The following is a 25,722-nucleotide window of genomic DNA, read 5'->3' as shown; positions in this document are numbered from 1 at the left end:
GCATTAGACTATCATTATCATTTGTTCAGAAGTTAACAGATGGCCCTGGTCCAATTTTCTTTCTGGATCGCAGCTCCATCATTGCTTGCTTATTTGCAAATATAGGTGATAACCTAAGCTGTATTGGGTCATGATTGATGTGTGATGGTTCAGAATTAAGAAGCTCCTTCACACACACTTTTGCATAGGATTATTTTGGTATTACCATGTCTTATAATATTATTTTAATAATAATATTAATCTTAAGTACACACAAAGTTGAAACTCAAGTCCAAGAGTAATGCAAAATATATTTGTAAAAATGGAAGATCTGAGAATTAGAGATTAGTTCTGCCTTCAATACTGGAGAACAGATGATTAAAAAGTGAGTAAATGGTAAGCAAGGAATACAGTACCTATAATAGTATTTAAGTATTTGTTATGCTTTGTTGTCATACAGGGTAGAACTAGAACCAACAGGATAAAACTATAAGGAATAGTCTACATGTTAGTACGCTTTTCCTCTCTATATGAAATATCAGCCAGTGAAATAGGTTGTGACAAAAATGGCAAGATATCCTTCACTGGAGTCTGAATGTTTAATGGATCCTGCCGTGAGCAGAGCATGATCTCTTAAGGTTTCCATCCACAGACCCATAATATTGTGAATCTGTCCAACCACACATTCAGCCAATGTAAAGAGTCAATTCTTCCATAAGGCTTTATCCTTTTAATCCAGTAAATTCTTCCCCCACAAAAAATATGCAACTCTGTGAGGATTTTGGAACATATTTTTTTACCCCTTAAGAGTTAAGGAATACTTTCAAGAAAAGACACAAGGCAAATATACAGTCATTGTCAATCCTGGGATAACATATAACTATAGATTTCAAAAGCATAAAAAAACTAAATGTTGTATGGACACTTTCAGACAGAGGTTAACAATAAATTGCATTTCTATACTGAACACTTTCACCAAGTTCAAACTACAGTCATCAATAAATACTCCCCTTATGCAACAATCTCAGCAGGGCACAAGCAGATGATACACAAGAATTATGACATTATAATTGAAGATGCTGTCATTAGGAATAAGGTACATTATGCTTAGAAGACCACTTTCTAACACCATATTTGACCAAAGTTAATCCTCAGATTTAAATGCAACATACAAAGTACTATATAATTTGATAAAAGAATTTCCTAAGAATTTCCTTCATATAAAATTGTATCTAAGGGAAACATTCTACAGCAACAATCTAAAATTTTCTATCTACATTCCAAAATACACAAACCAGGAAACCAAGGCCATCCCCATTGTTTCAAGGATGAAAATAATCACAGCAGGAATATCACATTTCAAGGACACTACCCCACTCCCAGCTACGTAAGAGACACCAGTTTACTTCCCAAGAAAATGGAAATCCATTGGCCACCCCACCCCCCAACAAATATCCTTGTAGCTATCATGGATGTTGAAGCATTACATAGCAACATCTTCCTCAAACACACTCCACAAACAGATTATTTGGAGTTGAGTTGCACCTAATTAATCAACTTCAGAATTGTTCTAAAGTCGGGCAGCACCAAATTAATTAAAACAAATGAATAAACATATAAACAAACATGGCATATCTTATCACCAATCTATGTGATTTTGTAGTCACCCATAACTATTTTATCTTTGGCAATAACCTATGCCTGCAAATTAGTGACACAGCAATATATAGATGGCTCTCCTAAAGCAATACTATCACAACTATTACCCCTGAAATTTCTGCTTTACCTGAAATCATAATGAACCTATCTACATCTCCCTCCCCACAAACATTTCTCCCATCTCACCCCAATTTAAATCCGGCATCATTCAGCTACTCTACACATCTATTGAAATGAAAGCCTATGCATTTAATAACATTTGTTAGTTGGGGAGATTGTCCCAGATTCCTAGTTTATTAATAAAACAGCTAATCCTTATCTGGTATATGTATATTTCTATTTGTCTTTGTTAGATTTTATTATGTTACTTTTAATTTCCTTTCTTTAACTTAAAATGTTTGTTTTGAATTTTATTTCCTTCTTCCAGAGTATTAATTATTTCATTCCAATTTTGTATTATTTGCATCTCTGAAACTCATTCTTCCACCTCTTCAGCCAAGCTATTTATAAAAATATTAAAGTTGAGGACTGAGAGAGCTGAGGACTTAATTTTGTGGCACTCTTCTTAATGTGTCAGATCAATTTAATTGAAAAACTTAATGAACGTTATTTTAGTACAATTTCCAAGAAATCATAAAGCCACATAACTGCCATGCTATCTTGGTTTTTCTTAGCTTGCTAATCAGAGTAGCATAGGCTATTTTGCCAAAATGCTTTGCTGAAACCAAGAAAATAATCTAAAGTATTCCCATAGTCTACTAAGGATGTACTATATTAACATTTATCTGGCAGGCTGATCTTGATAAATCCAGGCTGACCTCTGCTAATTAATTTGATAATTATACTCTGTTTATGATCTCTTCTAGAATCATCCCAGATACACACACACACACACACCAGATTGACTGGTCTATACTTGCTTGGACCCATTTTTTTTCCTTGTAAAACACAGGGATAACATTTCTTAAACATAATATCTGGGTATTTGTCAAAAAATTCCTTCAATCTCCTAAAATGTAATTCATGTGATGCTGGAAATTTAAACTCAATGTATGTAAATCTTTCATCCACCCCATTCATATGGTCTTCACAATTTTCTGATAGAGAACATAACCTTGTATTGTAGAAAGCTATATCAAAATTGAAATCAAGTAGCTTTGCTTTTCCTCTGATGTCTGTAAACATTAAGAACCAGATTGTTTTCTCTTTCAAGGGAGATATATGAAGGAGCTTCTTGCTAAATCTCAATTGTCCTGACACTATCTCAAGTTCTGGGCTGCCATACAAACTGATTTCTCAATGCCTGATTTCTCTTTTCTTCTCCTGCTTTCTTAAAAATTCAGATCTTCCTTAAACTTTTTGTTTAATATTATTATTTGGTAAGGGGCACTGGAATATTTCTGACATTCAAGAATCATATTTTTTAAAAATGTGGGTTTCATGTAGAGAAAAAAGTTCATTTCATATTAATTGTCTTTAGCTGATTTTTTTAAATATAGTCACTGCAGTTTCATTGTTAAATATATGTTTTATTCCGTAAGCATCTATAGTTTTTTTAAGCCAAAGGAAAAAAACCTGATATTGCTTGCTGCTTAATGTTTGCCAATCCCTATTAAGTGTATTGATCCTCTTTCATAGCATATTTAGACTTTAAACCTACTCTTCTTTCAAATTTATTCTTTAGATCTAGTTTTGCATTGTGATAGATTCGTGATATGCTAGAGTTGTATATTAAATTCTTCTTCCCATGCACATGCCTCCTGCAGAGACAGCAGGCTATAGAAGCTGACCCTTACTGAGACCATCTTGTCTATTTGACAAAGCTCCTTTTTAACTTCTTACTTATTGCTTATTTTCTGCAATGGGGAAATTTTTTTAGCTCTGCTTGTGATAATTTCACAGGCCCTGAGTACCCTGACCTTAGAAGCCCCAAGGTCAGAAGTCAAATTGTGTTCTGAAACATCTGTAAGAATTATATTAAAGAAGAACAAAAGTGAAGAGCTATCCACCAGCATGACAAGAGAAACAAGCAAAATGGGAATGACATGCTGGTCATCTGTTAGCCATGCCATCTCAAGCCAAGAGCTGAAAATGGATAGAGGGATGGAAATGGAAGAAGCCATACAAATTCAAAACATTTCTTATACTTGAGTCCATAGATAATCACATTCAGTATTTTATATGTCTTCCTTACAGATTTTTATATTATTTTTAAAAGATTAAACTAAAATCAAAGATTACAACAAAAAATTGAAAATCATATGGATCAAATCTAAAATGCTATTCAAAATTTAAATAAAAGAGACTGTATTTCGGTTGCTTACTGATTAGGCATAGTTTCCTGGTTATTAGAAATGTAAACATAAAAACAGCTAGTCATGTCAGCCAAATCTTTATGTCACTAATCCAATGATTAATATTTTTCTATCCACAATTCATAATATGAACAGCATGTAACATTTTGAAAAGGATAATTTTGTCAAACACTGGAAGCCAAAGCAAACTTAGTCCTGCAGTTTTTATTGTTGGCTTTCAAAGTATTTATATACACTTTTATAAGTTTTAGTATATTAAATGATTAGACCATTGCACAAAAAAACTACAGTTATCAGATGATGTAGGTATTAGATAACTAAAATTATAAAATGAAACTTTTACTATGTCTTGCCCAGTAGTTCCAGACATATAAATTCCAGCAAACAAGTATAGCAAAATCTTCTGTTCTATCATTTCATCTCATTTACTATGTAATCAAAGAATAATTGAAAACAAATGTTTAAACATAAATGTTTTAATTGAGTTATCTCTACATATATAAAAAAAGAACTGCATCTTGAACCAACATTGAAATAAAAATGAATTTTAAAGCTGTATTTTAATTTCTATCTATATAACTGATGTATTAGTAACTAATATAGAGAACTATTAGTTCTCTATATTAAAAGTGGAGATTAATTTTAAATTAAATTAAATAGCACATATTAAACTTATTAAGGCTGTTTAAATTAAACATCTTGATTATTTTAGAAAGCTTTGCTACTGTTAATGCAATATTTCTCTTATAAGGTTTTATATTAAAAATGAGTGTATATACCATATATTTGTATAAGAATTTATTGCATAGAATCATAGAAAATTTAAATTACACAGCTAGCGCGATCAATGATGCATTACAAAAGTGAAACAGAAAAGAGAACATATATTTATACATTTTACATATACGTTTTTAGTCTACTGAGTAGAGTGGATGTTCTGGGTCTAGTCAGTGAAACAGTTCCATCTTCCTGGACCTAGGAGAAGTGGCTCCTATTGTGGACCAAGTCTGTCAAATACCCTCCTCCTGGAGATCCAGCTGGCCTAATCTTATTGGGTTTCCAGAAGTCTGTCAAAACCTTATTTTTCTCACAAGCATAACGGCCAGGTTCTTAGGAGACCCCAATAATGGTAAATATGTTAACTGAGAATTATGCCTTTGGTATTTTGCATTCCACACATGCTTATTATATTTTATCTGCATTTATGCTCTTTTTATTGTTTTCATTTGTTTTTATTTTTTATATTTGTATTTATGTTATTTTGTTGTATTTTATTGTGAGCCTCCCTCCGTTTGCTATAGATAGCGCCCACATACATTTCCTAAGTAAATAAACAAGACAAGCATTTTTAGAAATCAAGTCCACAGCAGAGCGTTAAGATTCACTTCTTCCGTTTATGCAGTTACCTGCACTTTTCTAGTTAGCAAAGGAACAAAACTGAATATACTCTCTACATGGAAAAGAATCAGATGCAAGCATATATTGTAAAACAAAAAGGAAAAGTCTAATTATTGCAAATATATGCTCAAAGCAATATATGGAATCACAAATGATATAACTTACCAATTCCACAAATGCCAATCCACCATAACTGTGAGCAACAACAAATACATTTTCAGCTAATGACTGGGAGATAAAGTGGTCCCATACATAAATTGCATGTTCTTCAGGAGAACCATTTTCCTGAAAAGGGAAGGTGAAAAATAACAATTAATTTGTTATACATTTATTTGTTTGTTTCTTTGTCAAATGTATATGGCTGCTCATCTCATACAAACTGACTTGAGGGGAATATAATTAAACCAGCAATTAAAACATTCCATAAAATGAACTTAAATAATGTAAGTTTACAAGAAGGAAGATATTACATACAAGGCTGCCAGCGTTATGTATGTAAAATTTAAAATGTAAACATCTGTGAAAATTAAATAGAGTAGTCCTTTTTTCAATGATGGAGAACAACAAACCTGATTTAAAGAGCAGTTCATCTCTGAGTATAATATATATTAAATTCTAATCCTTGTTTTCAAGATACAAAAGCTTTTTAGGGTCTTGCAAGAGGTTAGGATTACTCTCATTTTCTCAGAATAAAACCAAACAACACAGAACAAAATAAAACAAAAATACTGGATACTGATCTTCAATAGCCTTTTATGATCCTAACTTTGGGCTATTCTATTAATAGGACATAGTTGAAATTAAATTACATTTAATTAAGTTAATTAAATTACAGTTGTAGGGATCATTTGTTCTTCCCCTTCTTTAATCTACATTTCAGTCCTACTAGAAAAAAAAATAACTTCCTTCATAGAACACACTGGGGGCTCTGGATGGATTAAAGAGGGGTCTTAATGTTGCTTGACCTGTGCTGAAATATGAGGTAGCTAGACACCCACTAAAATCTAATTTAGGAGCTATTGGTTGCCCAAACTTTTACTTTATAAAGTGTGTAAGTTATAAAAAATGTATATTGTAAAAAATGGTATAAAGTGATGTTGTATGATATGATTAGAGATTAACATACTATTTATATGGCTTATAGTATTGAAAATAGAAAAAGGAAAGATTATCAATATTTATATTATCAATATTAATTACCATTTTGGATATCAATACTACAAGCATAAAATACAACAAGCATAACCATTTAGCATACCAATATTACAAGCATAAAATGATTTGCCTATTCTTAGTTTAGTTTACTTTTATTGTCATTGCACCTCATACAACGAATTCAAAAACCACCTTCAGTGCACATCATGACCATGACCATGAAAATAAACACAAGCACACATTCTTCACATTCTATGCATTGGATTGAAAACCTCTGACATTGCATTAATATTGCACTATACAATAGAATTAAATAGAGTTACTGCCCTGGGATAGAAGCTGTTTTTCAGCCTATTTGTCCTTGTTTTTATTATCCTGTACTGTCTGCCAGATGGTAATAGTTCAAAAAAAGGGTGCCCAGGATGAGATGGATCTTTGAGAATGTTTTGAACTTTCTTAAGGCAGCGGGAGCTATAAAACTCTTCCAAAGAGGGGAGAGGGCAACCAATGATCTTCTGGGCAATGACATTAACCCTCTGGAGTGCTTTCCTATCTGCCACTGTGCAATTGGCAAACCATACAGAGGCGCAGTATGCTCTCTATGGTGCAGCAGCAGAAAATCACCAGCAGTTTTTCATTCAGTTGTTGTTTTCTGAGAAGTCTCAGGTAGTATAATCTCTGCTGGGCCCTTTTTACCAGGGCTGCAATCTGGGCACCCCAGGTCAGGTCCTCTTTTAGGGTAACATCCAGAAACTTAAAACTGGCCACGTGCTCCACTCGGTCTCCATTGATAAGCAAGGGCTGGATGTCTGATCTGTTCCTTTTATAATCCACTATAAGATCCTTGGTCTTATTGGTGTTGAGGACCAAGTTATTGTCTCCACACCACGAAAGCAACCGGTCCACCTCATCTTGGTAGGCAAACTCATCCCCCCTGGAGATAAGTCCCACCACTGTTGTATCATTTGCAAATTTAGCAATAGTATTACTAGCGTGACTGGGAATGCAGTCATGCACATAAAGAGTATAGGGTAAGGGACTCAACACACAACTCTGTGGTGTACCAGTGTTAAGAATAAAGGCTGAAGAGGTATGATTACCTAATCTGACCCTCTGTGAGGGGCCAGACAGGAAATCCATAATCCAAAGGCAGATTGAATTAGAAAGCACAAGGTCCAGAAGTTTAGACACTAGTCTATGCGGAAGAATTGTGTTAAATGCAGAACTAAAATCCACAAAAAGCATCCTCATAGTCCCCCCGCTGTTCTAGATGAGTCAGAGCAGTGTGAAGAATGATGGCTATAACATCCTCTGTAGATCTCTTTTTTTGGTGTTTATCAAATGTATCAAACTGGTGTTTATCAAATGTATGCGGAAGACCAGAAATGATGTGCCAGTAGACCAATTTCTCAAAGCACTTCATAATGATAGGAATGAGTGCCACTGGTCTGTAATCATTGAGGTTATTGATAGGGAACTTCTTTGGCAGCGGAACAATGGTGGAAGCCTTCAAACAAGATGGAATAGTGGCTTGGGATAAAGACTGATTGAAGATCCTGGTAAAGACTCCAGCCAACTGATCAACACAGTCTTTAAGCACTCGGCCAGAAATACCATCAGGACCGGCAGCCTTTCTAGGGTCCACAGCCTAGAAAGATCTACATTCTAGATCTACATTACAAAAAAAGACCACAATTCAAACTTTGAGAGTATTTAGTCTTCTTCAAGGATTTTGGTCTACAGAGACTCCATTTAAAAATATTCGATTTAGACAGTATGTTATGTTAATAGATAGTTCTCATCAGTTATAAGAAAAATGGAAAAACCTATCTTTTTACTATGCTAAAAATCAACATTTTCATCAGGTGATTACATTCTTATTTTTATTCTACTATACTTTCAAGCAATGTTATACAGAAGGATCTTGACGGACTTGAACATTGGGCATTATCTAACAAAATGACATTCAATGATGAAAAAAGTCATAGTTCTACATTTGGGCAAGAAAAACAAAATGCACTGGTACAGTATATTGTGGTACCTCGCTCAATAGTAGTAACTGTGAGAGGAATCTTGGAGTCCTAGTGGGCAATCATTTAAATATGACTAGCAGTGTGCTGCAGTTGCCAAAAAAGCCAACTACAAAGGATAGAATCAAGATCACGTGAAGGGAAAATATCACTTTATAATGCTTTGGTAAGGCCACACTTGGAATACTGCACCCAGTTTTGGTTGCCATGATGTAAAAAAGAGGTTGACACTCTAGAAGGAGTGCATAGAAGAGCAACAAAGATGATTAGGGGACTGGAGGCTAAAACATATAAAGAACAGTTGCTGGAATTGGGTATGTCTAGTTTGATGAAAAGAAAGACTAGCAGTTTTCCAATATCTCAGGGGCTCCACAAAGCAGGGGGAGTCAAGCTATTCTCCAAAGCACCTGAAGGCAGGACAAGAAGCAATGGGTTGAAACTAATCAAGGGGAGAAGCAACCTAGAACTAAGGAGAAATTTCCTGGCAGTTAGAACAATTAATTAGTGGTACAACTTGCCTCCAGAGCTTGTAAATGCTCCAACACTGGAAGTTTTAAAGAAGAGATTGGATAACCATTTGTCTGAAGTGGTGTATGGTTTCCTGCCTTAGGAGCGGGTTGGACTAGAACAGTGGTTCTTAACTTGGGCGATATCGCCCCCCAGGGGGCAATTTCATTTTTCAGGGGGGCGATGGAACGAAAAGAGGCAACGTGGGGGCGAAGGAACGGAAGTGAGGCGATATGGGGATAATGGAGCAAGAAGTTTTGGGGACACTTTTGAGATTTTTTTCATACAGTGAACTGCTGTATATCTGTCATACAAAAACATCAGATCGCTCGCTGAACTGTGTTTGAAAAATGTGTGTTGAACTCTGTTTTAAAATGTTCTGGAGGAGTACAGAACGCCATACATATGTGAATATGCATCGCTCATCTTCATGTGTGTTGCGCAGCAGCCTCTATCACTCTACCCATTAAATTTGTCGCTCTGATTTTTGTTGCTTTTCTTCTGTAAAAATTTTCTTTGTGTCTTTTTAACCCTTTTTATAGTGTGCATGAATATATATTTTCCTCGAATCTTAATTTAGTTTCAGAGTTTTCAACTTGAAATTCTTATTGTGGTTTGTTCTTATGCCCTTTTTATATTTTTTTTTGCGTCTTAAAATTCACTTGTAATTAAATCATTAAATGTTACTGGGTTTTTTGGGCATTTCATTTTCTTGCAAATGAATGTTGTTTTCAGTGGTCATTGCATTTAAGTGTCTTGAATAAATAAGATAATAATGAAATACATGTATCACGAAGTTTGGGAGTAAAGTGATGGGTGGCATCAGAATTTTTCACACAGTTGAGATATGGGAAAAAGACTGGAAATAAATTATTTGCATCGATATGTCCTGATGACAATTTTAAAGAAAACAAAAAACTTGTTTGCATAAATTGAAGAATTATTTCCTTGTGTTGTGATTGAGAGGTTATGCTGGGGGAGGGGGGCGATGATAACTTTCTCAATGGCTCAAGGGGGTGATTCTTTCAAAAAGGTCAAGAACCACTGGACTAAAAGACCACCAAGGTCCCTTCCAACTCTGTTATTCTATTCTTAAAGTTTTCTCTCAGAAATCCTTTCCACTTTTAAAAATTATGAAGAATACAAAAAGAGTGTTTGATTGTATATATTACATTTATTAGTATTTACCATATCAACAATTAAAATTGACACTTTTGTAGAATATTCTTTTATTGAATCATGTAAATGTAGCACTAGATTTACAACAAGAAGAAAAAACAATAATTGTTCTGATCCAAACCCTTGTCCAATAAAACAAACACAAATCAAAGGGAACAACCACCTTTTAATGATTCTTATGAATCCCTGGTTAAAAGGCTGCTGCAAACTAATTAACTTTGATAAGCACGAGCCTCTCCAAAACTGCGTGGCTGCCAAAAATAACAGATAAGGTTACCTAGAAATATTTTACAACACAAGAGTCTTCAAATACCAACTAAGATACTGCAATGTCCTCAAGGCTCGAGTTTCAAAACGTCTTTGCTTTGTGCAAAGAACATCCGATTCACAGCTGGCTTTTATCTTCTTGAAGGAGGGGCCATCACCTCGCAGCCTTACTCCTGAGTCGCCCATGCTGGTACAGCTGCTCTTTCCTACGAGGAACCCTGCGCTCACGCGCACTTGGCACAGGCTCCTCATCACTGCTGCCAGCCCCCACAATCTCTAAAGGCAGCAGTCCACTCCCTAATGGTCCTGGCCCCTGATCTGAGTCCTCGCTCTCCTCAGCTGTCCACACCTGCTGCCGGCTAACCACAACAATAATGAGAGGAGTGAAGTTGCTTGCAAAGTATGCAAATGACTTCAATATCTGGTAAATAATTTCAATTTTACAGATCTCATCTAGGAGATTCCCTAGATGTTCTTGGACCACAGTCTGAAGAAACACTGCTCTCAGAGATCATATTCAGTTCTAACAGATAATACAATTCAATTGTTATTGCACTGCATAATTAAAAAGACCGAATGCAAAAATAAGAAAGTCCCTGTGCTACAGTACATACACAGAAAAAAAATATTTCATTCATCAACCAAACATCCATTCAACCTTCATTCTCACAGCTCTTCATACATATAATAATAAATGGAGAAATATACAATTAAATAAACCAAAGTAGCCAATCAAAGTGATAAGAAAGAACTCTGTAGTGTTCAAAATAGATACTGACTATGTAGACAGCAGTAGTTATTGTAGCTACACAATGCTTGTATCACAATTTTGTCACAATTTCAATAACTCTTCCTCCCCCCATATTCTTGAGGTGCCTCAATTTCAATCTTTTTTTAACCAGTTTTCAGACTAGTTTTGTCTTTTGTAACAAAAACAAAAAATGTTCCCCCAACATAGATTTGTACCATTCTTCTTATCTTATAGTTCATATACCTATGGTAAACCATGGACTCTAAAAACTTTATTGAGAATAGAGGCTGCTTCAGAATAATTGTATGTAATACTCTCAGTTATTTTCATATGCCAGAAGTCAAGGGAATTACCAAATGTATCAGCAGATAACTTCTCAAAAATCATCTTGTTCCATTAATTTATTGACTATAGCATTTCAGTGCCATATGATATAGCCTCCTTTGGTCGCAAAAGTTCACTTGATGATTTTGAGACAGTTATTACTGTTCAATCTATCTCACAGTGATTTGTGGTGGGAAACTGGAGAAGGTGGTGCAACTCTCTTCATACTCTACATAAATGACCTCTGTATTATTAAGAGCAACTGTGTTCTCTTCGCTGATGATGTAAAGCGATTCAACACCACCAACAATAATGCTACCCTTCAAAAAGATCTTGACTATGTATCAGAATGGTCAAACAAATGGCAACTTCAAATCTCAACTAATAAATGCTCTGTCTTACATATTGGCAAAAATATATATATCAGAAAATAAAATACAAGCTGAATAGTCAAGACCTTGCTGATGATCCAAAGTCTGTCAAGGATCTTGGAGTAATCATCTCTAATGATCTAAGTGCTAGAGCCCACTGTAACTACATAGTACATAATATCACAGTACTAACTAGAGCATACAAAACATTTGCTAGACCAATTCTTGAATACAGCTCATCAGTCTGGAACCTGCATTATGTATCTGATATTAATACAGTTGAGAAAGTCCAGAAATATTTCACAAGAAGAGTTCTCCACTCCACTACTCGTTGCAGAATACCTTATGCCACCAGACTTGAAATTCTAGACTTAGAAAATCTAGAACTACGCCATCTTCGGTCCAATCTAAATATAGTACGTAAAATTATATATTGCAATGTCCTACCTGTCAATGAATACTTCAGCTTCAACCATAACAACACAAGAGCACACAATAGATACAAACTCAAGGTAAACCGCACCAAATTTGACTGCAGGAAATACGACTTCAGCAACAGAGTGGTCAATGTCTGGAATCCTCTACCTGATACCTGACTGTGGTTTCTTCCCCAAACCCCAAAAACTTTAACCTTAGACTGTCTACTATTGACCTCACCCCTTTCCTAAGAGGGTGCCTACCAATGTGCCTACCATCTCTGTCCTATTGTTTCTTTTTATTTTTCTTATATGTATCCATTTCATGTATTCATAACTATGTTTATACTTATACCTGTTATCTTATAATTGCTTGACAAATAAACAAACAAACAAGCAAACAAATAAATAAATATCAACATGAACACCTGGATGAAAGCCAGGATATTGTATAATTTTAACACACACCAAAGTAAAAAAATGCCCCACCCACAGTATCTAACTTCTTGAGGAGTTTGTTAGGAATGTAAGTCACCTAACAGTTGGGTTGGAAAATATATAAACCAGGATAGACATTTTTATACTGTCTCTTTAAGGGAATGCTAAAATTGTAATTGGGTGTGGTTTCTCAAACGGCCATAAGATGGAGCCAGAAACCTGGGTTGTTCTGTTCTGTTGTTTCTTGAGAGTGTTGCCGTTCCTGCATTTCCCTATTGCTGATCATCGTTAGTCTTGGATTGATGTGAGTTTGTTACTGAACTGTTTTTGATACTGGACTTTGTTATTGGATTATCCCTGGACTGAAAACTGACTGCTTTAACCGTGAATGATTTGGACTGTTGGTTGAACTTTGCTTAACAGTTTTACTGGAAGTAAAAAACTACACTTTTACTATACAGTGTATCTGTGTGCTGGTTGTGTGTTATTCTTCACCACTCTCACTACGTCTCCCTGTTTGCGCTCATTCTCCTAATGGGGAATTACCTCAACAGAGTTGATATTTGGTAACTTGCCCAAAGTCCAATGGGAAAGGATATTACCCCAGATTTATGCAAACATTTTAATTTTAAATCAACTGGTTTTCTTTCCAGGCTGTCTTTATTTCACTTTTCAGATACCCGGAAGACATTGTCTTTATACAGAAGAACATTTGCATTCACATCCATAATAAAAAACATTAATGTAATTTGAAGCATTTCTTATACATTTATCCATAAATATTAAACAATTAAGGGGACATTGCATATCCTTGTCTTACTATGTGTTCAATGCTTAATAATTCACTAAGAATTCAGCTTATTTTCACATAAATTTTACTCTGGCATAAGTATTATACACTTTAATAAATGAAGCTAAAAACATCAAACCTGTTAAATACCACCTTACACACTTGGGTTACAAAACTAGTCACTTCCAGTAGCTGCAAAGAAACTACAAGATATATTCCCAAGCTTTAAAGGAAAAATGAAGAAAATCAGATATATTTTTATGGAAAATTTGAGCAGCAGATTTCTAATTGCATCAAAATCCTTTGCAGTAAAGGAATTGAAAGGACAAACTATGGAAAGCTGAGTAGCAATACATTTCACTTTCATTATGACTTGGTGACAAAAAGGATTAATTAACTGCTGGCAATGTTAACTTTATGATTAAAAATAAGTTAGCTACAATAATTGATTTCTAAATAAATTGTTTAATAAATATAAATAAACTCAACATAAACTATTTCAACTACTCCCCTCAGGATGCTGCTATAGGGCATTGCATGCCAAAACAACTAGACACAAAGACTGTCCCCCCATGCCATCACTCTGCTGAACACCTAATTCCCACAGCACTGTCTTGTGCCTAAGGATTTTTACCCATGTAGTAGGGCTGTATTACTATTATCATTCTCATCTTTCTTATTGCCTTTTCCTATTGGTATCTTATGGTATCTTGTTGTTTGTATGTGCACTGAGAGTTTATGCACTGGAGACAAATTGCTTGTGTGTCCAATCACACTTGGCCAACAAAGATATTCTATTCTATTCTATTCTATTCTATTCTATTCTATTCTATTCTATTTCTATTTCTATTTCTATTCTACTCTATCCCTCCTTCCCCATGATCTAACCAACTGCTTTTAACATAAAATTCATGCACAATCTTGAAAAATTAAGCCATTTTTCAAAAATGAAATATTTTATTAATAGAATTCAATATACTATTTAACACAATGACACAAAAGTGCTGTTCTTAATTTTGTTTTTTTAGTTCTTATATTACTGAAAAAGAAAGAATCATATATCTTATTATAAGTCAGTAATTATTAAAACATTTGTCATTCCACTAAGCTGGAAATTAAATGAATGATTACTTTGAAGATAAAATAATTTTGTAGTGAGAAATATAAGAGAATTTTTTAATCCATAACACAAATTTATAAAATGAGGAGTATAGTATTTTTCCAATGGTTTCTTGTTTACATATAATTTATGGAAAACACACTTATATAATATGATAAGCTCCTTAAAAAAACCATGAAACAAAATATTCATAACCCACACTCAATTGCATTAATAAATATTGTAAATTAACAAATTAGTTTTTAATTACCTATTTGAAATAACAAAGTTTATACAGAAATGATCTGCTTCATTGATAAAAAGAAGAAAATATCTAATGATCATTGTTGAATTCAAGGTTCATAGGTATAACTGAAGGGGCTGAAATTCCTCTTCTAATCACACAATTTCTTACTGGTTCTACTTCTTTTTAATCCAGTCCAGAAGCAGTGTAAAATGTTTATAATTGTTTTGCCTTTACCTGATATGCCTGGATACTGATTAAATGTATTTTTGTTTATCAATATTACAGTCAAAACCTATTGCAGCAGGTTATAGTAGCTAGCCCTTGAGTTACAATGGCAATTGGAACCTGAATTTCCAACAAAAAAGAGAAAAAGTGCAAGAAAAAATAAATAAATAAACAAACTGAAGTTACAAAATAAAGTGACTTTCTCTTCAACAGATATTAACAAGCCTATTGTTTCCTCTCCCTCTTAACTATTCCAAAAATTCTTTCAATCCCTTATTTAATTTTCATCTTTTCAAATTCTTCCTATTTTGCTTCTTCAAAGTCCAATTTTTGTTTATACAGTTTGTCACTGGGTAGACCATGCCTTGTACAATTCTGACTTTTGCAAGTATAGAGACATCATGTCGTTTACTTATCTTTTCCAAGTCCTTCATGTTGGTCTACCAAGTGCTAGTCTGTAATTTATTTCTTGACTGCTAGTTCATTTACAGTTGATGGTTCATTCTAAAAGGCAGAAGCTATCTACCATTTTGATATCTTCATTATCCCTCTCTGTCAGCCCAACCCACTTAACAGGGTTGTAGTTGTGGGGAAAATAGGGGAAGAAGGAATCTTATCTATACTTTCCACCTTGAGTTATTTATAAAAATAATAAAGGCCAGATAAAAATAAATATATTTATTATCAATTCTAAGGCTTGTTCTTATATCTATTGTCATTAATTTTGGCATTCTTGATATTTTGTTTTAGTCCCATTTTTTTCAGTGTTCTCCTTGACTTTTATTATTAGAGCTTGCATGCCCTTTCCAGTTTTGGCTATCAAGAGACTTTCATCATATATTCAAATATAGGCTATATAAATAAGGGAAACAGAATTGTCGGACTCCTTTGCAAAATTGCAGTTAGTCGCTTTCATTGTGTTCTGTCCATACTGTGGCTTCCTGATATGTACATAAGTTTCTCATGGCGACAATGACATATTCTGATATTCCCATTTCCTGTGGATATTCCACAGCTTGACATGATCAATAGAAAGGCCTTTTTATAATCAAGGAACCACATAGTAACTTTTGTATTCTTTGGCATTCTCAATTATTCAGTTGTTATTCCTTTAAGATAGTCCAGAAAAGAAGCACAACCAGGAGTACTAGCTTTATCTTGTTAAGTTACATTAACATAATTATGCAAAACTGAAAATATTTCTCCCTCACTTTCCTTTTACTCTCCAGAAATCTTGGGAGGGTCCCTTCTGAAACATTTCTATGCCATCTCCTGTTTTGTGGGCCGAGACACCTTTGACATATCAGTTGTCCACTCGGCATCACTCCTGTCCTGAAAGTCATTCTCATATATCATTTCACCAGTGTGTGTCAGCAATAATACTTTGGGTTTCTTGTCATTTTTAAAAACTAGCTTGAACACATAGCATCTCTTTTTCCATACCGGACACTAATTTGCATTAGATTATGATAAGAATTATTTCGCTAGCATGTGAAAATAAGGATATTATATGATACTTTGCACAGACTCTTTTTGGAAAGTAGAATAACCCTTTCCAATCTGTTGGCCACTGTGTTTGGCCATATTTTCCAGATCTGCTGACACAGCTTGGTTAGAACTTTTACTGATTCTTCTTGTGTATTGCTTGCCATATTTCAGTTTCTGTAGCTTCTGAGCTTCTGGTAAGATCAGAGAGATGATCTAAATTCATTTGAAAAGTAATACATTTTAAAACTAATTAAAATGATAGAAGTTCCATGCCTTGTTTCAAGTATAAAATCTCTTAACTGCATCATGTCTTAAGGAAAGGATCCAAATATAATGCATTCTGAAATGAAGCAGAAGTATTAGAATGAAAACTGATCTACTCATTCAAAGCACTATTTAATATTTTAATTAGAAAGCCCAGCTAGATTCCAAAACCTAATCTCAAAATGAGGTTGATGTAAAATAGTTCGTAATGCAAGACGTAATATATATTAGCCTTCAGGAAGCTTGATTACTTTGGGGACAAAGTAGAAAAATACATTGGGTCACAAAACATCAGACTAACCTGTTTTTTAATTTTTTAATTTATTTGTAAATCGTTTACAAGATACAAGTATAAGAATAAATATAGTTTTGAATACATGAGATAGATACTTATAAGAAAAATAAAAAAACAATAGGACAGGGACAGTAGGCACAATTGGTGTGCTTATGCACGCCCCCTACAGGCCTCTTAGGAAAGGGGTGAGGTCAATAGTAGACAGTCTAAGGTTACAGTTTTTGGAGTTTGGGGAAGAAACCACAGAGTCAGGTAGAGTATTCCAAACATTGACCACTCTGTTGCTGAAGTTGTATTTTCTGCAGTCAAGTTTGGTGCGGTTAACCTTGAGTTTGTATCTATTGTGTGTTCTTGTATTGTTATGATTAAAGCTGAAGTATTCATTTGCAGGTAGGACATTGCAATGTATGATTTCATATACTATATTTAGATCGGACCGGAGTGGCGTAGTTCTAGGTTTCCTAGGGCTAGAGTTTCAAGTCTGGTGGCATAAAGTATTCTGCAATGAGGAGCGGAGAACTCTTCTTGTGAAATATTTCTGGACGTTTTCAATTGTGTTAATATCAGATACATGATATGAGTTCCAGACTGATGAGCTGTATTCAAGTATTGGTCTAGCAAATGTTTTGTACGCTCTAGTTAGTAGTGTGATATTACCAGAGAAGAAGCTACGTAGGATTAGATTAACAACTCTTAATGCCTTTTTGGCTATGTTGTTACAATGGGCTCTAGCACTTAGATCATTTGAGATGAGTACTCTAAGGTCCTTGACAAAGTTTGGATCCTCAACAAGGTCTTGACTATTTAGCTTGTATTTTATTTTCTGATTTGTTCTGCCAATATGTAAGACAGAGCATTTATTTGTTGAGATTTGAAGTTGCCATTTGATTGACCATTCTGATACACAGTCAAGGTCTTTTTGGAGGGTAGCAGTATTGTCTGTGGTGTTGAATAGCTTTACATCATCAGTGAAGAGAACGCAGTTGCTTTTTATATGATCACAGAGGTCATTTATGTAGAGTATGAAGAGAATTGGTCCTAAAACACTGCCTTGGGAGACACCACTGTTGACAGGTACAGAATTTGATAGGACCCTCCCAATTTTGACCATTTGTTGTCTGTTTGACAGGAATGCTTCTATCCAGTTATGTAGGTGTCCAGAGATACCATAAGATTTTAGTTTTAGTAGTAGTTTGTCGTGTACCACTGACTCAAAGGCTTTACAGAAGTCTATGTAAATTGCGTCTATTGCTTTGCCCTGATCGAGTTGTATAGTCCATATGTTTTTGCAGTGTAAGAGTTGTAGATTACAGGATAATTTTTTTCTGAAACCAACTTGTAGAGAGTAGGTTGTTTGTTTCTAAGTGGAGGATAATGGATTGGTTAATAATTGATTCCATGACTTTACAGGTGACACAGCATAAGGAGATTGGTCTGGATAGTATAGATTGAGAATTTCAGACTATTGTCCTGAGAAGCGGAAAAGCCAACATTTATTTGTGCAATAAAGATTTGTTTAACTGATTAGGTTGACTTTTAAAATGGGAGAATTGTTCATTAATGTTCTGAGGGTAAGATTTGAGGAACAACAACTTTTCTATACCTGATGCACTGAGCTGTAGATTTCTTCCACAGTTGATTCCAATGCAATATGGATGACTTTTTTTAATTTGGAACAATATGAAATACACATTATAGAATTATATTAAGATTAAAACAAATTGTATTAGGAAAAAATCCGTTGGACCTTAGATGAGTAAACTAAAGTTCTTTGTGTAACAAATAAGTATTCTAGAGATGCTTTTAGTAAGCCTATTTGGAATGTAACAAATTAAGAAGTTAACTTACTCTGTTTTTTTTTTTAAACAAATACAGTATCCTTTGACAGTAAGCTATTACTGCCAAAGCCATCAGTGTCCATAGATAAGCAGTTTGCATATAGTATATACTCTCCTTTCTGGAGCTTTCAAAATGCAGGTTAAAATCATGAATGGAATATTGCCATCATTAATTCTTAAATACCAAGCCGAAGGCAAGCAGAAACTAAAGCCTTATCAACTACACCAGATACTAATACCTAGACATTGCAAGGTCTGCATTTATGATGGACTACCTGAGCTGATAACACATGGAATTATCTAAACAACATTTGCATATTTGTGTAATTATTTCCTAAGGTTAATTAGCTCCAGCAAAGCAGTTTGCCCTTTGAGACTGCTTACCATGACAGGTTCACATATTTTCTGTTTTGATGCCAAATTATACAGAGAGTTTTTTTTTTTTTGCTTAACTAACCTGTTGCTAGCAAGTTACAAATCCTGCACTGTTTGAAAGTTTAGATTTTCATGCTACAAATCTGAACTGACAGTCCATACTTGGAACTTTGGCCATGTCATGTGAGCTGACTTACTTGAAAAGTCAATCATGCTGGGAGTGATCAGCAGAAAAAGGATAAGGGGCTGCCCTAGTACCAGCTAGTTGGACACTATAAAGGATGACACTGGGATGACTATGGCAGAGCTGAAAGTGGCGGTGCGAGACAAAGGGGCATTGAGTGCTGACTCATAGAGTGGCCAAAGGACACAACTGAATAGCTGACAATGACATAAAAATTCATATCAAGTTCTGCTTATAGCAGAGATACAAAAAAAAAAGCTTGGGAATTTCTATAATTCTTTAGTCATATAAGTTTTGCGTCAAAACTTATTCAAAACTAAACTATTTCTTGTGCTTAGTGTACAATATTTTAGGATGAAAAACTGGCAGTACTGCATTTTGGTAATGAAATAAAAACTGGTAGTATTACATTTTGGTAATGTTTTAAAAATTACTTCGAAGTAAAGAAGAAATGTAGGTGGATTAACATATTGAAAAGTTTATTTTTTTAAAGAATGAATTGTAATAAATAAATACAAATAATACATTAACCAAGAGTCTTAGGTGATTTTTCTGTTCCTAAATTTCTACTGAATATGAGTAGACATGCCTCTTTATAGTCATCATTGATGAATTTGGGAAATATATATTATTGCATGTTCATCTATATTACGGGTGTCAAACTCACCATGTCACCTTGCCGTCACATAATGTTTCGTGAAGTTTTTCCCATTCGCGGAGCTGGGGTTGGCATGGTTTCCATGTGATGCATCCGGCTTGTGGGCTGCCAGTTTGACACCCCTGATCTATATGATGCATATCAAAAGTATCGGCATGCATATGAATGAATTTAAGGAAATAGCATCATCATTATGATCATTCTACATAGTTTAGGACTCTGATATTTGGCTCTAAAACTCAAGACATTTTAAATCTAGAAAAGTTTGAAATGGATATATTTGCATCTACAGCTGAGGACTCAAAGTGGACTACAGGTAGTCGTTGACTTACGATTGCAATTGAGCCCAAAATTTATGTTGTTAAGTGAGACATTTATTAAGTGAGCTTTGCCCCATTTTACGACCTTCCTTGCCACAATTGTTAAATGAATCACTGCAGTTGATAAGCTGGTCTGGTTTTAAGTGAATCTGGCTTCCTCGTTGACTTTGCTTATCAAAAGGTGATCACATGACTTTGGGACACAGCTATGGTCATAAGTATGAACCAGTTGCCAAGCACATGAATTCTGATCACATGATCATGGGGATGCTACAAAGGTTGTGAAAAATGGCCATCTTTTTCACTGCCATTGTAACTGAATGGTCACTAAATGAACTAAGTAAATGTAAGTCAAAGACTATCTGTATTTGGACACTGATGTTTGGAACACTTATATTTAATAAATGATCAGAAAATACACTGGGCTATGGGAATTTCTGCAGAAAGTTCACTTCATGGATTCTAAAATAAACTATACAATTCTATTCCACACAATAAATTCCATGTTGAACTTGTGGAAACTGTTTTCCTTTTTGATGTGGTCATAAAGGAATTTAAGTTTAAGCACATGCATCTTTAAATCTGTGCAGTCAACATACAACTACACTGAACATTTAAATAGGTTTTGTTTTACTCATGTAATTTACTATTATAATAATTGTTGCATTACATTTATAGAAAAACTTAAACTGTGGATTGTCCCTTAAATTTAGACATGTGATGAATGTGTTAATCATCATTATTCTAGGCCCGTGATGGCGAACCTATGGCATGCGTGCCACAGGTGGCACACAGAGCCATTTGTGCTGGCATGCAAGCTACAGGCAAACTTACCTCACTGCGCATGTGCACACCTCACAGCTAATTTTCGGCCTGTTTGAGGCCTTTTTCGCCTCCCAAAGGCTTGAGGAAGACTTCTTCAGGCTTCTACAAGCTTTGTAGGCTGAAAGGTAGCCCCATTTCGTCACTTCCGGTATTTTCGGAAAAACAGGAAATGATGAAACAGGTCTAGATTTTGGCCTACAAAGCTTGTAGAAGCCTGAAGAAGCCTTCTTCAAGCCTTTGGGAGGCCAAAAAAGGCCTCAAACCATCTGAAAATCAGCTGTGAGGCGCAGTGCAGGTAAGGGAGTGGCAGGGGGTGGGGTGGGATTGTGCGCACATGTGTAGGGGGCGTGGGGGGTGCGCATTGCCTTCTGGGTGCTGGCATGTGAGCACAAGCATGCAAGCACATGCACAATTTTTGGCACAGGAGCCCAAAAAGGTTAGCCACCACTGCTCTACGCTGCTTTCATTGTAATTAAGTTATTGATTAAGCTGGTATTTTTCATTCCTATTTGACACAGAATCAGAATAAAATAACATTAATAGAGGGTTTGAAGTTTAGATATATAAATAAAGTTATCCACTGTAAGAGATGAATTAGTAAGAGATGTTAAGTAAAGTGCTTGTAGTAGAAATAAATGCTTAGTAGATCTAATTGTAACTTTCAATAGAAAAATTCATCTGATTGCATCACTAAAGAATTGTCAGTAAAGTTCAGTAGATGATATCTATATCTAAATCTATTCTGGGCTAAGAAAGAAAGAAATTCTTTAATACAAGTTTTGCTCAGGTATGGGATCAGATGATAATTAAAAGAAATAAAAAGAGATTACTGGGCACGTTTGTTTTACAGTTAGATAAATGAAAAAGGGAGAAGCTCAAAGTCAATACATATGACAGGGTAAAAAGAAATCAAGAATTTAAAGAAAAGTACTCTTTGCTCCATCTCCAAACTCTTAGTTTTGGAATATAATTTTTATTAAGAATTTTAATTACAATAATGAAAAGATATGATAATGTCTGCCTCTGGACTCGCTGACAACCCTGACCTGGCTCTCAGAATTCTGGATTAGATATGGAATATTATTCTGTGCATGCCTATTTAAAAAAAAAAACTCAGGCAAGCTTCTGTTTTGTTTTGTTTACATTATTTACATCTTTAGCCTCAAATACCAATCATGTTTGAGTGTGGTGATTGATATCTGAAGCAGGACACTTATATTTTTTCCTCAAAGCTACAGTGGTTGCAGTGCTCCTATGATCAAAATTTGGGCACTGGGCAGCTTGCCCACATTTACAACCACTAAGTGCAGTTCAACTCAATTTCAATCAGAAAAGAGCTAGAAAGTACCTTGGAGGTCTTCTAGTCCAGTCTTCTGTTCAAGCAGGAGATCCTATACCATTTCAGACAAGTGACTATCCAGTCTCTTCTTAAACACCTCCAACAATGAAGCACCGACAACTCCTCTGCCTATCTCTCCTCTATTTCTCGCCTTTTGGCGACCCTGCAGTCTACTGACCCACCCTCTGCTCTGCAAGTTACCCTGTGCTCTGCCCACTCCACAACACTGCACGTTACCACTTCTACCATCCTTTGCTGTCTTCCAACTACCACTGATGTGGCATGCCTAACCTTTCATAAGGCAGTTGCTGGCCACATGCAGCCCTCATGAAGGGTCAGGCCAGGCATACCTTGTCAGCAGCAGGAGGAAGAAGACAATAAAGGTAAGCTGTGGATATAAGGGGCAGAAGAACAACAGGCATTGGTGGATAAATGTTCATGAAATTTACAACTAATTAGAAATGTGTTTGCTTTTTAACTAGGCAACAATTTTTAGACTATTTTTCTTAATCATACTATAGGATTCTATGCAGTTTTTCAGGTAGTAAGGTCCAGCTGGGATTTGCTGATATAACAGAAGGAAAAACAAAAATAAATATCCACAAAAAAGTTGCACAATCATAATCATTGTCAGCTGTTAGGGCACATTATTGTTTGTGCACTCATTTAAATTAGCAATACATAAATTCTGCATTCGTCTGAGAACAAGTAAGAGTCAAAATGATTGGGAGATAAATAAGCAGACCCAAAGTGATGAATATAGAAACACAAAACTTTATAATTCTTTATAAAAATTAATTTACTTCACACTAATTTTCAGAAGTGTAAAGGATATCTGTGTTTTATCAAATCATTTTCAACTCCTAGAAATCACACAGAATTTTTCCATAAAGAATGTTTAGATAACATATTTTCCTGATAATTCAGTAATAATCTATGTTTCCTATCCAAATTAGAAGTTACATTATGAATAGGAAATTGGGGTAGAATTTATTATTTTGTTCTACTAATTTTTTTGTTTTTCTCCACAAATGATGCTACAATAATCTTTGGTTTTTTTTGCTACACAAAAATTACACATATACATACACATGTAGTGTTAGGCACATTAAAACAAAGTTTCCAAAATTACAATTTATGAATGAATGAAAGAGTTTCCTTCTGATACCTTAAGGTCACATGCAGCCCTGGGGAGAATATTTTAAACTTGCAGTACCCACTATTCAGAACACTTGGTCTTCAATCAAATCCTGCTTAAGCTTCAGTTGGCTTGAGTACTCACAAAATGCCTTCCCAAATTACTTAAATTTACGTGCTGATTAACATGACAGCAGATTGATCAAAAGCCAAATGGGTTTATTAACTATTTAACAAATTATATCCCATATTCCTGACAATTAAAAGCACTTAACAATAATCCTAAATTCAACATCATAATTATACTATGAGAAGTAAATACAATTATATGTAATAACTCATTAATAATAGCTGTATAATCCAATAAAATTTTTAACTGTTAAAAAAATAATAACATAAGACTTCTAACATGGAATGGCAACATTCTGATTTATATTTGTTCTGTGCAAGTTTAAGAAGCCATCTACTAATCTTTTGATTTTTTAAAATATTGCTTAATTGATAAGAGGTAACTTCTTTTGCCATTGTTTAAATTACTACTCTGTTTTGAAAAAAAATATGGATCCACTTTTCATAAAACGGAGAAAGCAGAATTATCTCCCTTTTCTTCAAGGAATAATCAGTTTCTTAAACTTAAGCAGAAGAATGGCTAAAATCTAAAGTTATTCCTTATCTATAAGAAAAAATAGTCACAGAGAAATGAAATAATATTAAGTTGCTTATTATTTAAAAGATCTCATCTGTGATACAATCTTTTATAACAAATAAATGAACACATATTAAAAACTTGTGCAGGACTGATTCTCTAGATCAGAAAATGGAAACTTTAAGCATGTTAGTGATTGATTGGCACGAAAATAGAATTATCCACTTTGAAACTTTAGTATAAATGTACCATAGATGTTGGTAGCGTGTATGGTAGATAATGAAGTTACCTACTTTTTTCTGCTTCACAGAAATAATTTACTCTTTCTAAACATTCCTCACACTGCAGAGCAAGATCAGACCTCTTGGAGAAAACATAAGTCAGTGCAGGCAGAAAACAAGGTGGAATTTGAAACTTATATGAGGCTTTCGTTCCATTTTAGAAGAAAAACCAAATCCTATTATGATTATATATTTAAGATCTACAAATGAGATCATACAAGTATTCTGCATCTATCTTGGAAGTAGTTTTTTTAGATAAAATGTGAAGATGATTGTTTTTTTCAATTCGGACTGTAAGTCTTTTATATGAGTACAGTTCAAATTTTTGGAGCATGTTTTGGACAAAATATGAATTTCTAAAAATTAATTTCAATAAATTACTGTAACCCAAGTTAAATACAAAATAGAATCATTTCCTCATTTATCAAAAATCTTTTACGGGCCTCATTAAAATGACTGTCATATTTCCTTTAATTTGACATTTTGAGCTATTGGCCTCTCTTGTCAGCCAAACTGAGCATTAATGTGGTTGGAATTGAACAGAAATTGCTGAATATATATTATGTCAGAGATAATAGGAATGTTCTATATAAATACCGTGTTTCTCATATAATAAGGCTGGGTCTTATTTTTTTTTTTGAAAAAATGGCTAGGCCGTCTTTTTGGGGGTGACTTAATTCCCCCCCTTGCATCTTCGGGCGGGCGGCGACGGCTTGGATGTTGACCTCGGCGTTGGTGGGGCACTTCGTATCGGGGTCAATGCAGGCAGCACCATATCCGGGTGTGCAACAAAAGTACTTCCTAACGGCAAGCCCCCCCACCATTCCCCCCCATTTCGCATGTTTTAATATAGGCCTTAATTTGGGGGGAGGGACTTAATTTCATTTCATGCCTATAAAACATGCTGGGACTTCCTATTGGG

The 25,722-nt window shown here is 34.7% G+C and overlaps 1 protein-coding gene across 14 annotated transcripts in view; it reads right to left on the bottom strand.

Annotated features, from left to right (window-relative positions):
- ARB2A (ARB2 cotranscriptional regulator A) overlaps window positions 1-25,722 on the bottom strand; it is a 219,307-nt gene that overhangs the window by 98,554 nt on the left and 95,031 nt on the right. For all 14 annotated transcript variants that reach the window (XM_026672399.2, XM_087958187.1, XM_087958181.1 and 11 more), the window contains one exon: window positions 5,517-5,636. In XM_026672399.2, coding sequence (XP_026528184.1) covers window positions 5,517-5,636 — 120 coding nt within the window. The remainder of the gene's footprint in view (window positions 1-5,516; window positions 5,637-25,722) is intronic.

Source organism: Notechis scutatus, chromosome 2 (assembly GCF_049901735.1).
Source record: "Notechis scutatus isolate UNSWTSFEM ecotype Mainland chromosome 2, rNotScu1.2, whole genome shotgun sequence".
Lineage (NCBI taxonomy): Eukaryota > Metazoa > Chordata > Lepidosauria > Squamata > Elapidae > Notechis > Notechis scutatus.
The sequence above is the reverse complement of the archived record's forward strand: the minus strand, read 5'-3'. Positions and strand labels throughout refer to the sequence as shown.